General features: G+C 49.3%; 1 protein-coding gene across 1 annotated transcript in view; it reads left to right on the forward strand.

Annotated features, from left to right (window-relative positions):
• Nucleotides 1–14467, forward strand: part of LOC149350405 (uncharacterized) — a 42540-nt gene that overhangs the window by 1461 nt on the left and 26612 nt on the right. Inside the window, exons 2-9 of the mRNA XM_089575532.1 lie at nt 279–421; nt 2575–2694; nt 4143–4329; nt 6191–6385; nt 6713–6924; nt 8093–8277; nt 9714–9821; nt 11713–11882. Of these exons, the coding sequence (XP_089431658.1) occupies nt 279–421; nt 2575–2694; nt 4143–4329; nt 6191–6385; nt 6713–6924; nt 8093–8277; nt 9714–9821; nt 11713–11882 (1320 nt within the window). The remainder of the gene's footprint in view (nt 1–278; nt 422–2574; nt 2695–4142; nt 4330–6190; nt 6386–6712; nt 6925–8092; nt 8278–9713; nt 9822–11712; nt 11883–14467) is intronic.

The raw sequence follows: 14467 nt of genomic DNA on the forward strand, positions 1-14467 counted from the left end.
ATAATAGGCAGCTTGATTTCAGCTGTCATGGTCCCTCAGAGTTGGATGACAGCAATAAACTGTTGTAGTAACACGCGGCATCCAAACGCGACGCAAAGAAAAAATGGGCTGCTTGTCGAACATCAAGCTCTCACAACATAGTTTAGCGGCAAAGCTTATAACAACGCCTGCGAGTGTGTGGATGTCGAAAACGGACGCACTAAGGGAAACAGCAGGTGGTGGAAATTAATTTAGGTGACAGTTTGTTTACTTTTTCTTCCCTTTTTTCTTGTGCCCAGGAACGAAATCCTGAGTTCCTTTTTCGACGACCAGTTTTACGGCGACCTAATGACCCCAGTTCAGCTGACCTTCAACGGGCCTTGTCACAACCTGATGTTCATCGGTGGCACATCGCCTACCCAGCCAACCGGTTACGCTGATGGTAAGCCGCCCTTGAATGAGAACACGCGGGCTTAGAGTTGGCAAAAGTTTGCGTCGATATACACACGTGAGCTATTAAAGCAGCTCCGTTCGCTTGGCAGTCATGATTATGCGATAATTACGTTCGTTTTCAGTGCAGTGCTGGCACAGTGAAACGCAGTGTTACAAACAACATCGAAATTGCTTTAAACGTCTTTGAGAGTAAGCATGCAATGGAAAGCTTAATTAAAAAGATACTAAGCGAGATGAACGAAACGAAGACTTTCACTATCGGTGTGCAGTCAGTGGTGTGCGTTAAATATATATAACCTTGACTCCCTAGAGGTATTACTCGTTTCCATTTTTCTCTCCGTTCCTTGCTTATATATACGCCCTGCATATTCGAAGTAGTAGCAATGCAGTAGCGGTACTAGTTATTACAAAAGAAAAAAAAAGGAAAAGTTGTTGCCGCCCGCGGTAACTGCTATCTAATATCTTAAGCACTCGAGCTAGGGCCCGTGGAAATGAAGAAACGGGATTGCATCATCATCAGCCTGACTACCCCCACTGCAGGGCAAATGCCTCTCCCATGTCTCTCCAATTAACACTGTCCTTTTTTGGCACCGCCGCGGTGGCTGAGTGGCGGCTGCTGGCCCGAAGGACGCGGGTTCGATCCCAGCCGCGGCGGCTGAATTTCGATGAAGCCGAAATTCCTGAGGTCCGTGTACTGTGTGATCTCAGCGCAGATTAAATAGCCCCGGGTGGTCGAAATTTTCGGAGCCCTTCACTACGGCGTCCCTCGTAGACTGAGTCGCTTTGGGACGTTAAACCCTAATAAAACCAAACCTAACCCTGTCCTTTGCCAGTTGCTGGCACCTTATCCCCGTAAGCTTCCTAATCTCATCCGCTCACCTAACTTTCCGCCACCCCCTTCTCTTGGAATCCATTCTGTTACATTTAAGGACCAGCGGTTATCTTGCCTTCGCATTGCATGCCCTGCCGAAGCCCATTTCTTCCTCCTGATTTCGACTAGGATGTCATTTACCCGCGTTTGTTCCCTCATCCACTCCGCCCGCTTTCGATCTCTTAACGTTGCACCTATCGTTTTTCTTTCCATAGCTCGCTGCGTTGTTCTTAACTTAAGCTGAACCCTCCTTGTTAGTCTCATGCTTCTGCCCTATGAGTGAGTACCGGTAAGATAGAGCTGTTGTATACTCTTCTCTTGAGGGATATTGGTAAACTGCAATTCATGACCTGACAGAACCTGCCATATGCGCTCCACCCCATTCTTATTCTTCTAGTTATTTCCCTCCATGGAGGAAGGAAAATGTTTCCCTCCCATGATCCGGATCAGCGCACACTACCCACCCTAAATAGACATATTCCTCTTACTACTTGCAGCACCTCGCTGCCAATTGCGAGCTGCTGTTCCTTTGCTAGACTGTCGAACGTTACTTTGGTTTTCTGAATGTTAATATGTAGCCCCACCGTTCTGCTCTGCCTGTCTAACTCATTGATCGTGCTTTGCAGCTCATGTCCAGAGTGACTTAGCAAGGCAATGTCATCAGCGAATCGTAGATTACTTAGGTATCCTCCATTAACTCTTTCCCCAACTGTTCCCATTTCAGGCCCCGGAATATCTCCTGTAAACAGGCGGTGAATAGAATTGGCGGGATCGTGTCTCAGTGCCTGACACCCTTCGTTATTGGAATTTTATTGCTCACTTTATGGAGGACTATGGTAGCTGTGCAATCGTTATATCTTCCAATGTTTTCACATAACACTCTTCTACACCTCGACTCGGCAATGCCTGCATGACAGCTGAGGTTTCCACTGAGTCACATGCTTTCTTGTAATCAATGAAGGCTATATATAGGGGACCGATAGCGAGAAAGGGCAGGGGAAAGTTCACGCCCAAATTGGGCTTCATTTTGCACTCTCTAACTCTGCTCCACATTGTTTGGACGTATTATTCTTCGCCGTAGAAAAACACGCTGCCTAAATAACTGCTTAGAATGGTCCTCGCACATGCCTCCCACAATCACGGAGCGCGTTTTATCGCCTTCTTTCGCACGCTGCAATGAGGCCTTCAGGCAGAACATTTCAGTGTTAAGTGCTCGTAGAAAAGCGGGAGAGAAAAGGAAGCTTATTCCAGCGCACATGTGGTACGTGCAGGAGCCGCCGTGATGTGCTATGACCCGGGCGACAATAGCTGGAGGTCCATCGGGTTCATGCCCGAGCCGAGGTGCTACCACACGGCCGTCATCGTGGGCAACAACGACGTCTTGGTGGCAGGCGAGTACAGCGTAAAACGCCCGTTACAAAACCAACGTTAACGTCGGCTCTACGCGGCGCGCCGCCAAGTGTTACACACGGCTAAAAACGTCGTTAAAGGAATGGTTTTCAGCCATCTATTGATCCCCAAGCACGAGTGATACGCACACCTTCTTTAAGTCCTCTCCTCTGTACAAGTGATCCATATAGTACTCACCAAGCTCTCTGGAGTAGTCAAGTTTATTCGATCCTTGAATGCGAACAGAGTTATTTTTCTTTTAGCTTTACGTTTACCTTTACGCGACCCTTTCGAGCACCCGTGCTAGACTCGAAGAGATTCTAACGTGCACTTTAAGCACGCGTAACACAGAAGCTTCATACTCGCGAAACAAGATAAACCTCCATGTTTAAGCATGCGGTGGCGAGCTCAGAGCAAACCACACCCTATTTCCATGCAAACATCAAAAACCACGGAAGACATTTCGCGTAGTTTTACGTCCCTCACATTACCTTTAACAATACATCGATTTTAATAGAAAATGCAGTTGTATATGCTTCATGGGGTTTGGTGGTTCATAGAAGGAGGATAAATGAGTTGTGTCTTTGAAAACTTTCATAAACTGACATTTCTAAGCCTGACTTTGACGCTTGATAGCCTTGGCTGCTTATAAGCCGTAAAACCTAAAACCACATACACAAGTTACAAGAGCGGCCCGAGTGCCAGCATATGTGATGTTCGTCCCATGGATAGTCGTAGTATGCAGAGTCGGTCTTGTTCTCTAACCACAGATCATTTGATTTTATTATTATTATTACCCCCTGCGCAAAGAAATGCGCTTTGTTGTACCGCGCGTATCCATTTGGTACGGAGCAGCAAGTCTCGCCAGACGAATATTTTTCTGTGGACTCTCGGTCTAATTTGAAAAGTCGATTGCAAATGTTGTAATACAAACGTACTTAATTTCCTATTTTTTGTCGCAGTTTAGTTAAGATTACTCTATGCTTTTGTTTCGATGCCTTGGAAGCCTGATCTACGTTTATCACTCTTACTTCTTTCCCTTTCGTTGTTGGTTTTAAATATGTGCATGTATACTGCAATCACATCGTTTAGCTGACGATGCCGGGCCACGACACACAAGCCACCATTGGCTTAGATGGACCCGTTTTGCTATATGGATTTTCTTGGGTGCTTAATAAATATTATTTTTTTTACTACACACGTATATCGTCACTAACCGTCGGAGCAGCACGATGGACGCACACGACGGACCGTGATGCTAGAAACGAAACAGGCTTCCGGGATCTTTCTGCTTTTTGTTTCGTTGCGTCGTCCTTCGCATACGCAACAGTTTGGCGCGCATCGCAGGCAATGCGGCGGCTGCTTGCAATTGCGTGGCCTATGCTTCCGATGCTGTGACTCGTCATATATGCTGTGCGCATAGTTGAGTGTGACTGCGTCCTCTGTGCAGGCGGCCTTGACCCCCTGTGCGTGACGAGCAGTGGCCACATGCAGCCATCGAGCAAGGCCTTTCTATTCAGGAACAGAGGGAAGAGGTGGATCGTGCTAGCCTCATTGAATCAAGAACGCGCCTTCCACGCCGCCGTCGGCTTGCACGACCGCGTGATCGTCTTCGGCGGAGCCGATCGCACCGGCCGGTGAGCTCGCCACTGCAAATTCAGAGCGTGCGACAGCCTGCATTCGGCCGCGAGAGTAGCCTGTGGCGATTGCAAAGAAGAAGAGCCATGGAGCAGTTCTTCCAGCTGGCTTGCACTTTTTGAGCCAGCACGCGCTTGTCTTAAGCCTGGTCGCCATGGAGCGTTTTTTATTTTTTTACTTTTTTTGCACGTGGAACCGCGCCGCGTGTCAAACGGACGCCGCCGTACCGCCGAACTTGCACTGTCACGGGCGTTCATCGCGCCCGCTTCCTGCACACGTGATGGTGGCGGCACGTCCACTTGGTGCCGCGCGCAAAAAATGCTCCATGCCACCCAGGTTTCAGCCGTTTCATTCGCCGCTTCATTGAACGCACCATAAACAAACAAGACTGAACGGCACTCTGCAAAAAACCGCGACCCTTCCTGTCATCTGGAATCCTCGCTGCATTGTTGGCTTGAAAACAAACGCTGAGCGGTGAATCCGACGCTAGACGAAACGTTCTTTCAGGTACATATATGCATCGCTCAGATATCCAGATTATCAGCAATATTTCCTATTGTGTGCATTTTTGCAAATAATGAAAGAGAAATAAAAATTCCGAGACATTTAAGCTACCTCTGAAAAGGTCCGTATCGAATTATTAATGGCGACCCTCTAATATTTGCACAGCAGCCAATCGCTTTACGGAACAAAAATAAAGCATGCGTCAACTTCGAGAAAAAAATTAAAATCCTTCGAGGCTGTGCTATTAATAAAGAAGGACATTTACATTGAAGAGCCCTCAATAATTCTTCTAGGTGGCAATGCTTCTCTCTGCGCCAGTCTCGTAGACTGTTCAGCGCACAAGTCATCGCTTGCTCCTTACAAGTGCGTTTTTCACGGCTCTAGAATTGTATTCCATTTACAGTAAATTATTTTCGATTATTCTACTTAGCGAGCACTACCGAGGGCAAAACGAATTTTTTTTTTTTAATATTTGATGGCCAGAACAAGACACTCTGTTTATGGTGTGAAACTTACGACAAACCGCCGCGGTGGCTAAGTGGTTATAGCCCTCCGTTACTGACCCGAAAGACGCCGGTTCGATTCCAGCCGCGGTAGTCGAATTTCGATGGAGGCGAAATTCTAGACGCCCGTGTGCTGTGCGATGTCAGTGCACGTTAAAGAACCCCATGTGGTCGAATTTTCCGGAGCCCTTCACTACGGCGTTCCTCATAGCCTGAGTTGCTTTGGGACGTTAAACCCCAACACACCAAACCAAACCAAAACTTACGACATTTGCATTGGAGTAAATTGTAGAAATGCAGACTACGAGAAAGCATTTGACTCCATGGAAACCTCAGCAGTCATGCTGGAATTAAGGAATCAGGATGTAGAAAGGCCTTATGTAAAAATACTTCAAGATTGTTATAATTGATATATGAAACAATAGCGCAAAAAAAGACGAAAAGGCCGAGAAAGGCGCCGGACGAGAAATATGCCAAAGCTAAGACTATGAAAGTGGCATAGCGATCTGCGCGAAAAAAAATTTGAGGGATACGACTAATGTCTAAGCATTCCGAAATAAAAAATAAGAAGGCACGGTAAACTGATCATTAACGCGATCTGATCATTGCAAAACATTACGAGCTTTGAAGCGTTGGCAGCGAATAAGCGAATCCAGAGTCGTGGAGTGTAAACGGGAAAGCTCTCTGAAAGTACGCGGACGAATGTTTTGGCCTGGGAAGAGGAGTAAGCCGGAGTCTCCCTGCTGTGAAGTGGTGCTGCTTGTGTGGGAGAGAGGGAGAGCTGTCGTGCGTGAGGCACGGTAGGCTGCTTACCTATCGACGTGGTCAGTTGAACACGACGGTCTCTCTGCAGGATGCTCAGCAGCGCAGAAGTTTACTCCCGCAATACGAACCAGTGGTCACTCGTCCACCCAATGCCGATGGCGCTCATAGGGATGGCTGCCGTCACCATCGACACGCGCGTCTACATCGTGGGCGGCATCACGTCTGGCCCCGACGGGGACGCCCTCCAGGACTCGGTCTACGTTTTCGAACCGAGCAGAGATTCGTGAGTGCCCACTGCACGCCATGGAGCGCAGCCTGACGGCGAATTTTCGCTTTTATATTTATTTTTCAATGTGTGTGTTTCGGGGGGGGGGGGGGGGGGGCGCATTTTACGCTGAATGCGTAAAATTCAGCGTAAAAAGCTCTCACATTGGCAGCAAAGGGCGCCTCACTCGGGTCTTTGAGCCCAAATTCAAAGGAAAGTTGGGGAGTGCACGACCGTTCCTTTCTTCTTTTTTTTCTTTTGCCGCTATCGGAACCGCAGTAGAGAATCGGTGGCAGACAGGCGATCCTGTGCGCTGAGTAAAGGCAAACATGCCGTGTTTTGCAGCTGGGCCGAGCTGCCAGCGATGCCGCAGAAGAGAGCCTTCTGCACGGCCCTGGCCCTACACCGTGACCTCTGGCTGGTAGGGGGCGTCGTGCAGCTGAAGCCCGAGGTCAGGTGCACCACGCGCATCGATGTGCTCCGGCTGGAGTCGTCCACCATTGAGCGCCGCTCTGACTTGCCATCACCCAGGCACTCTGTTCGCGTGGCGAGGACAGGTGAGTGGGCCAGTGGCAGCCGCCGACAAGCACATTCCGCCACCTGAGTTCCACAGATAACCCTGTCTTGTCGCATGACCCGAGCTGAAGCGCTCGAGCGGTTGCTTCGAAGCAACCGCCAGTGATTCACTAACTTGCTCTGTGCAGTAGTAATCACAACGCCCGCTTATAGCTCACCTGTGAGCACTGTATCCCGATCACACCCATCTCGACGAAAATGTGCAGCGAACGAAACGTAGACGGAGAGGAAACAATCATGACGGGCGCTTTTAGCTCGGTTTGGTGTGCTCTGTCGGTTCTATTTTTGATGCGATAGCATTAAAAACCGCTTTTTCGACGCGCTTTTCATAAACAGGTACAAAGCTGCAACCTGATGAATTTATATTACCAGATACCGAAATCTTAACTAAAAATGTTAACTGTTAACTAACATACCTAAATGTTGAGTAAAAATTACGCAATACAAAAAAAATTATACTTGCAGGCCACTCGCCGGTTATACTTAGCCGCATCAACCTCCTTTATTAGGTGGTGCACGCTTTACAGGATACAGCCCAAGCACAGAGCGTGCTGAAATGGAACTAGAAAAGCCAGGGCATAAATAATTTTCATCGAGTACCTCCGCTAATTTGTGTTATTTGGAAAGAGGCGCACCAGCACGACGCCTTATGGAGGCGGCGTCATACTTAAAGAATTAAACTAGGCTTGATATCTGATAGTAGATATGGCGCTTGCACTGTGAGCTATTGCACCGTGGGAAGTTGAAGGCGTTCTCTCACTAAGTCCGCGAGAGAAGCAACATTGTACTGCTAATTGCAATGCAATACTTGCTGTTACTAAATGCTGTTTGGCAGTCTTCCCGTGCCTATCGATTACCGAGTGGAACAGCTCCAAAGCAGCTGATGAACACCGCCTTCTGTGGCGTGTTTTCTCGCCGAACAGCAAACTACGCGCAACATCGTTACGGCTGTCGAAAGTAACACTGTCCCACTGGTAACAGCAATCGAAGCCCTCACATATACGTAGATACTCGGCATCAGGGCAGCCTGGTAGGTATACGCGACTTTTTTTTTTCTTCCTGTGTGTTCTTGTCGTTCTTATTCATCGTCGTGAGCCGCTTACATCAAAGGCTGCGAGCGTGAACGGAAACGCTGGCCACCACGCGCAGGATACGAAGTGTACCTGGTTGGGGGCCAAGACGAGAATAACCACCCAATCAGCGATGTGATCGTGTTCGACCGCGCCCGTCGCAGTTTCATGGAGTGTGCACCGCTGCCGAGGGGCTTGGCGGGCGCCGCCACCGCCTTGACGCCCGCGGATCGTTTGGACTGGTTACGCCTTCGTCGTATATGGGTGAGTACGGCAACGGAGCGCCACGACGGCGGCACGACTTGTTTCACGCTGCTTCCACTGCAACGGCCCATCGAAACAAGCGTTCCTGATTATCGGCGGTCACTCGCGCCTTCATCTTCGGACCTATAGTGGAACGTTGTTATCCCGTGTTGCATGCCCCCGACGACCGAGCTTCTTGCAGTTCCCATCAGCGGTTCAACTGACAACCGCCGACAGAGGACTGCGGTAGCCACGACTCATAACGGTATATTTAAAAAAAAAACAGGTCAACAAAAGACGTGACGTACACATGTATTCAGGAAGTCTCAGAAAAGGTCAGTGCAACTGGAAAAAAAGAGGAAAACACTGTGAAGAAAAAAAGCCTCGCATGTTGTCCGAGGATAAAATTGGAGCAGAGCTCTCGCAGGCTGTTCTGCTTCACCAGTGTTTTTCCTTGTAGTTTACCGAATAATTAATATCACATAATGAATGAAATGACCTGAAATACTCCGTGAGCCTGCGGAAGAATAAGCACACAATGGAGCACCTGGTCAGGTTAGGACAACTCAGCCACGTTACATCGGCCACATCGATCACGTATGGAACGCGTAAATCTGGCTCATTTAGTTGGTTCCCAACAGCTACACTCATGGTAGTGCTTTTCTGTCTGCAAGGTGGGGTCATCCCACCCATGGATTGGCTTAGGCGGGCATTCGCAATGCGACCTCCTAATGTTTTCAGCAATGAACAATGTGTGGCCGAAAATCGCCTCACCGTTGTTGCTCGAGTATGCCCACGCACGGACTCTTCCGCCAAGGCCGGACTTGAAGGGAGCAACGCGCTCTTCCTCACAAGCGCGCGCGCAGCCACCTCCAATCACGGCCGCCGCTTTAGGCCACTTTGTCTACGGTTGTGCTGGGATGTCACGTAATCGTCTCAGATGGGCAAGCCGAAGGAAAAGAGAGGAGCGGTGCGTGTTGAAGTAAAGAACAGAAGCTAAGCTCAATGGCGGTAAGCGTTCGGTATGAGTTGCTCGGAATGGACCCTACCGACTCCAAGACGTTTCTCGTTAACAAGGACGAGACGTTTTGGAGGCTCTTAAATTCTCAAACAATTTAGACGACACACCTGATATTGTGAACTGCAAAAAAGTATTGCTATTGTGAAAGCTTTTGCCACGCTCTCCAGAGGGTGGGGAAGACGATCGGTTTGCGTGAAATAGTGGGCCCTGGCGCTGTGTATGTTCAGCCTCATTGAACGCTGCCGTTCATTCCTCATCTTAGAGCTATCCAGTCCTGCCGCAAAAGTGGCAAGCACAATTTCCTAGCCTTCATAGTTTGCTTCGTTTTTTTAACATGAGCAGCGTCCGCAGCATCAGACTCTGCTTTCTGTCGCCATGTTTGCCTGCAACAAATCGGCCTTATTTTTCCTACTTGTCATTTTCACGTGCTTCGCAGCCGGGAAAAAAGGCGACGCCAGAGGTTCGTGAGAGGGCGGCGACCGCCATCCAAAGGGCGTACCGGAATTACCGCAGAGGGGAGAGGCTTCAGCCGCGCCCGAAAAATGCAAGTAACGTTTAGAACTGACAGTCGTCTCGCCACGCTACTGGTAGGAGCAGCCTTTTGCTAGCACACAATATCCTTGTGGCTTGTAAACAAAACGATTTTCTTTCGCAAGCGCCGGCGTACGCATAACACCCACATGTACTGACCGCAGGTACGCCCTGCCAAGTCACTTCCCTCGATGCGACCTATTCTGCGCGAAGACCAGCGCGTGCTGCCGATGTCGCTTGCGCCGGTCCATATTGAGGTGAGCACACGCACAAGGCAGAACGCCTGTACGTTCTCAAGCACCTTTTTTTTTTTTCATTTTTCAGACTGCCAATCGTTGATTCTGTCAGCATTTTTTAGCGCGCTAGCACTACTAGTCAATTACAACTAAAGAAGGTAGCGGTGGATGCACCTCAAAGAAGGCTCTCCAGCCAATGGCAGAGAGTGAGTTCGTTGTTCGAGCTAGGGGTACAGAGGAGTTATGGGGTAAATTGAAAAGACGGTGTGGCGTCGCCAGGTCTGAGGACAAAAAGACCCCTGTCTCTTTCCTGCCTAGCATATCCTGCAGAACCAGATGTGGACGACGCCATTGGCTGGACGGGCCTCCTTTGAGGGGCATTCGCCGCTGCATTCTTGAGTTGTAACTGACTATGGATGTTACAACTCACTGAACTCTAAGTATGGCAGGCTGCCCACAACACTGTGGATAGGTTGCCTCGCTAGATGCCTCGCTAGCGAAAAAGCCTTCCTGTCTGTGGTTTAAGCCTGAGGATGGCAGGCTGCCCACAACCCGGTGGACAGGTTGCCACGTTCCCACCATGGACAATAAGTGGAAAGGAAGAAAATGAGTTTCACGACAGCTGCGGTCAAGTGTCGCCTCGGCTGCTGCCAAGTGAAGAGGACGATACCGGTTGCGCCGCAGCTGCAAGCAAGTGTTGCGCCAGCTGCATCAATGCGGAAAGAGAAATCATGTCACACTAGTTGCTCTGCATGATAGCTACAGCTCAGTGGAAAGGACGAAATCTACGTCACGCTAAAAGGAAGGGAGAGCGTTTGCGTCACGAAAGTTCTGGTCACGTGTTCAGATTGCAGTAGACAGTGGAAAACCACATTATGCGTAGGATGTAGCTGGTGTAGTGTGCCAACGGAGGTGTGATTGTGCTAGCGCACCTTACTCCCAATTAGTTCAACTTAATAAGTCGTTCATCATTTTTTTTCTTCCTGTTGCGCCTTATACGCTCTAGATACACGACGCAAGGACACACAGAACGGTTTATTGCGTTTACAGCTCTCAATATGCCTGTTTTACGCGACAACAATTTTTTGTGTACAGTTCACAACCTCGATTTTGACTGACCAACGCAAAAGGCGTCGGTGTGCTTTATGATATGTCAGTGCACGTTAACGAATCCCAGGTGATCGAAATTAACAAGGAGCCCTCCACTACGGCGTCCCTCATAGCCCATGCGTCGACTCAGAACGTTAAACCCCACAATTCTCAATTCGTAATTAAATTCCCCCCTCCCCCCTCCCCTCCCCCCCGCCCCGAAAGATTTGCAAAATGAAAACCATGAAGGATCCCAATTTTCGACGAAAAATGTAAGAAAAACAGAGCTCAAACCACAGATCCGCCCGACCTTAAAACGGCAACTCAAAAGTAAAAAGCGCTCCTTATCTCAAAGGCTGTAGCAGCCGAGAGGCGCAGCCGTTTTTTCGAAGACGCTCTTCCCAATATAAGACACTGTTAATTAAAAGCAGGCGCCGCCGGCAACCTCAGGCATACGTTTGCACAGGGTTCGCCCCCTTCTGCCCACCGCACTGTGGCCCTGCTTACACCACGCCCGCCTGCTCTGAACGGGAAAGTCTTGACGCAAACACCGACTTCCCCTTTCCCACTGACACGCAGACCTGGCCTCCCCCTGCGCGCTCCACTGCGACGCTTGAAAGCTACTGCGATGCCGCCGGCGCTGAGGTCCCCGGAGCAGCGCAGGACCAGCGGCAGCTCGCACTCCCCGACAACGTGGACCCCAACCTGGGCATGGTGGGCCGCATGGATGGCTCCTTCCTCAAGACCAAGTGAGTAACATGCGAGGCTCAACAGCACCGCTCAAAAAAATGCTGCGCTGCAGATTTTCGTCCTGCCGAAGTGGAAAATTGACTTTCGGGCTTTTCTCTCAGCTTCGCTTGTCATCCTGTCTGATAGCCTGTATGTCTACTGAACACGAGCGATTGCACACGGTCCCCTGCCTCGATCATAGCCTGCACGAAATGAAAACGAGCGACGTAGCGACTTCAGGTTCGTTTGTTCAACAAAGTGAGCACATCGCATTTTCGTCACGCTTTTCATGAACACGTTCAAAGCTGCAACCTCACAATGAACGTTGACACAAAAAAACTACCAGGTCACCGCGGCCAGAAGGGCTCCGCCGCTCCAGTCTCCGTGTCGTGCTGGTCGCAAGCATATAGAGGGGGAGAAGGAAACTCGCTCTTGCTGTTCAGCGCTGCTTGACAGTGGTATCTAAAAAAAGCTTAGTTCCTTACAGGTGGTTGCTTCCTCGATTTCCGCCGCATGGGGCCGCTTGGCGCAAGGAAACGCTAGGCAGCTTGGATGCTCAGATTAACCATTTCGGGGGTCAACTGCGTCATTCCGTTCCACAGGCACAATTTTGCGACGCCGCAGTGTTATTCCGAGTGGCGACACTTTCGGCTGTCAGCCACGAGATTGTCCATTACAGCTGGCGTGCATATAAGTCTTGTCTTCAGGCAAACATTTCCCATCTTCTTGTCCATGAAATCTATGCAATTCTTAAGAGACAAAATGGCTTCCCACGACCGAACGGCGGTAGGCACCACTATAAACGGACGAGTTGGCATAGAAGCACCCTGGGAAACACACTCTGTACTGAGAAGGTAGTGACATTCCCCTTTTCCTCCTGGAGCCGCCTCCCGTTATTGCTTGCGAGCACTCCCAGTACGGATCAAAGCTTGTCGACGGATATCAAAAAACGCGAAGTTTTGCCGATGTTTTGTGCCTCGATTATGCCATAGTCAGGTTACCATTCCGCTCAGTCGGTAATGACTCACGTAATCCCTCATGCAACTGGTTACGACGCGGCCGTGTGCTGCCCATGCGCTGAGGAAAGCCGTGCATTGACTTTGTAACTGCAATTACGGCAACATCCCGCGTAGCTTTTAAGTTTAACCGCCGGTGTAAAGTAGAGTCATGTTTTTGCTTCGCTAACAGGTGTCGTGCGTGTACTGTGTGTTTTAGTGTGTTTCCTGCATATGCACTTGCAGGGAGCAGAGTTGCGCGAAGGTCCGCCATTATGTTCCAAGTTCTGCGGGAAAGCGGCCCCATTGTGTGGTAGGATTCATGATTTGGGCAAAGCCGGTGGTGTTCGGTACTTCGGTTGCTTTTTCTTAAGCCGATATTAGGTCGCGATGAATCAGAAGCAACACATTTTCTTGTGCTTCTTATATTCACAGCCAGTGGTTCAACAGTACAGCGTCCTTTCGAAACACAAGACTGAAATCTCGGTCGCCCCATAACTCGTCCGGAAACCTTCGGCGATTTTCGCGGCGTTTTGCTGCATCGTGGCATGAACAGGATCGCCATGAATTTAGTTAAGCTCAACACAGTACACGCTATGCTAAACAGATACTTTTAGCACGGCGTGTGCCGCCGCCGAGTATCGCTCACCGCCAGTGACAGCACCAGTAAGAGACCGCACGAGCAGATGGCACCAGGTGACTGCACATCTGCACCTGTAAAGTTGGCTGCGCCGCAACGATGTGGAACATTTGACACCAGCGCGAGCGGCGCGAGGAAAACAGTAGCGAAACTCTGCTCCCGTTTGAGAGTGACTGGAAAAAAAATTGTTTTTGCAAAGGCATATATGTATATTTCGACTCGGCGCAATTTGGCCCCAGGGCGGAAAAAGATGTATTCCTGATGCCTGCTGGGTGAACTGAATTTACTCGTTTCTAAAACGGCCCCTAGTTATTCAATTCCAATTATACACAAATTTAATTGGGCTTCGATGACAAAACTGTTATCAAGTGGAGTTTGACTGACAGCGTTCCCCCAAGCGGCTGGCTCGCGGTGTCAGCCTCAGTAACGCAGTGTTACAAATAGATGCGGAGGTTTACGAGCACAGTACAGTATAGTAATATCCACTTTTCAGGCTGGTGCCTTTCTCAACAAGAGGTTGTATTAGGTCGCGATGGATCAGAAGCAACACATTTTCTTGTGCTTTTTATATTCACAGCCAGTGGTGCAACAGTACAGCGTCCTTTCGAATAAAAACACTACACTGAATCGGTCGCCCCATAACTCCTCCAGAAACCTTCGGCGACCACAGCTGGGACAAAATGACGGCAAATGCTATTTACTTCGTTTCAGAGTGGGGCCCCACAGGTTAAAGTGAGGCAGTTAAAAGTAAGCCTTTTAAAGCACTGCTACTCTGAAGCACAAGGGTTCATAACAAAGAAAAAAGCCTCAGCCACAGTTCTCGGAAGGAAAGTATTAGGGATCTACATCTTCAGCAACCGCAGCACAAAGATGCTGTAGGTGTACGTGCTCGACTATGCAAAAGCGGATCCGCATGAACTTGGTGATTCGAAGTTAGAAGCCAAGTTTTATTGTGCGTCAATGCATTAAG

Source organism: Amblyomma mixtum, chromosome 3, assembly GCF_055824585.1.
Source record: "Amblyomma mixtum isolate Tamu chromosome 3, ASM5582458v1, whole genome shotgun sequence".
Taxonomy (NCBI): domain Eukaryota; kingdom Metazoa; phylum Arthropoda; class Arachnida; order Ixodida; family Ixodidae; genus Amblyomma; species Amblyomma mixtum.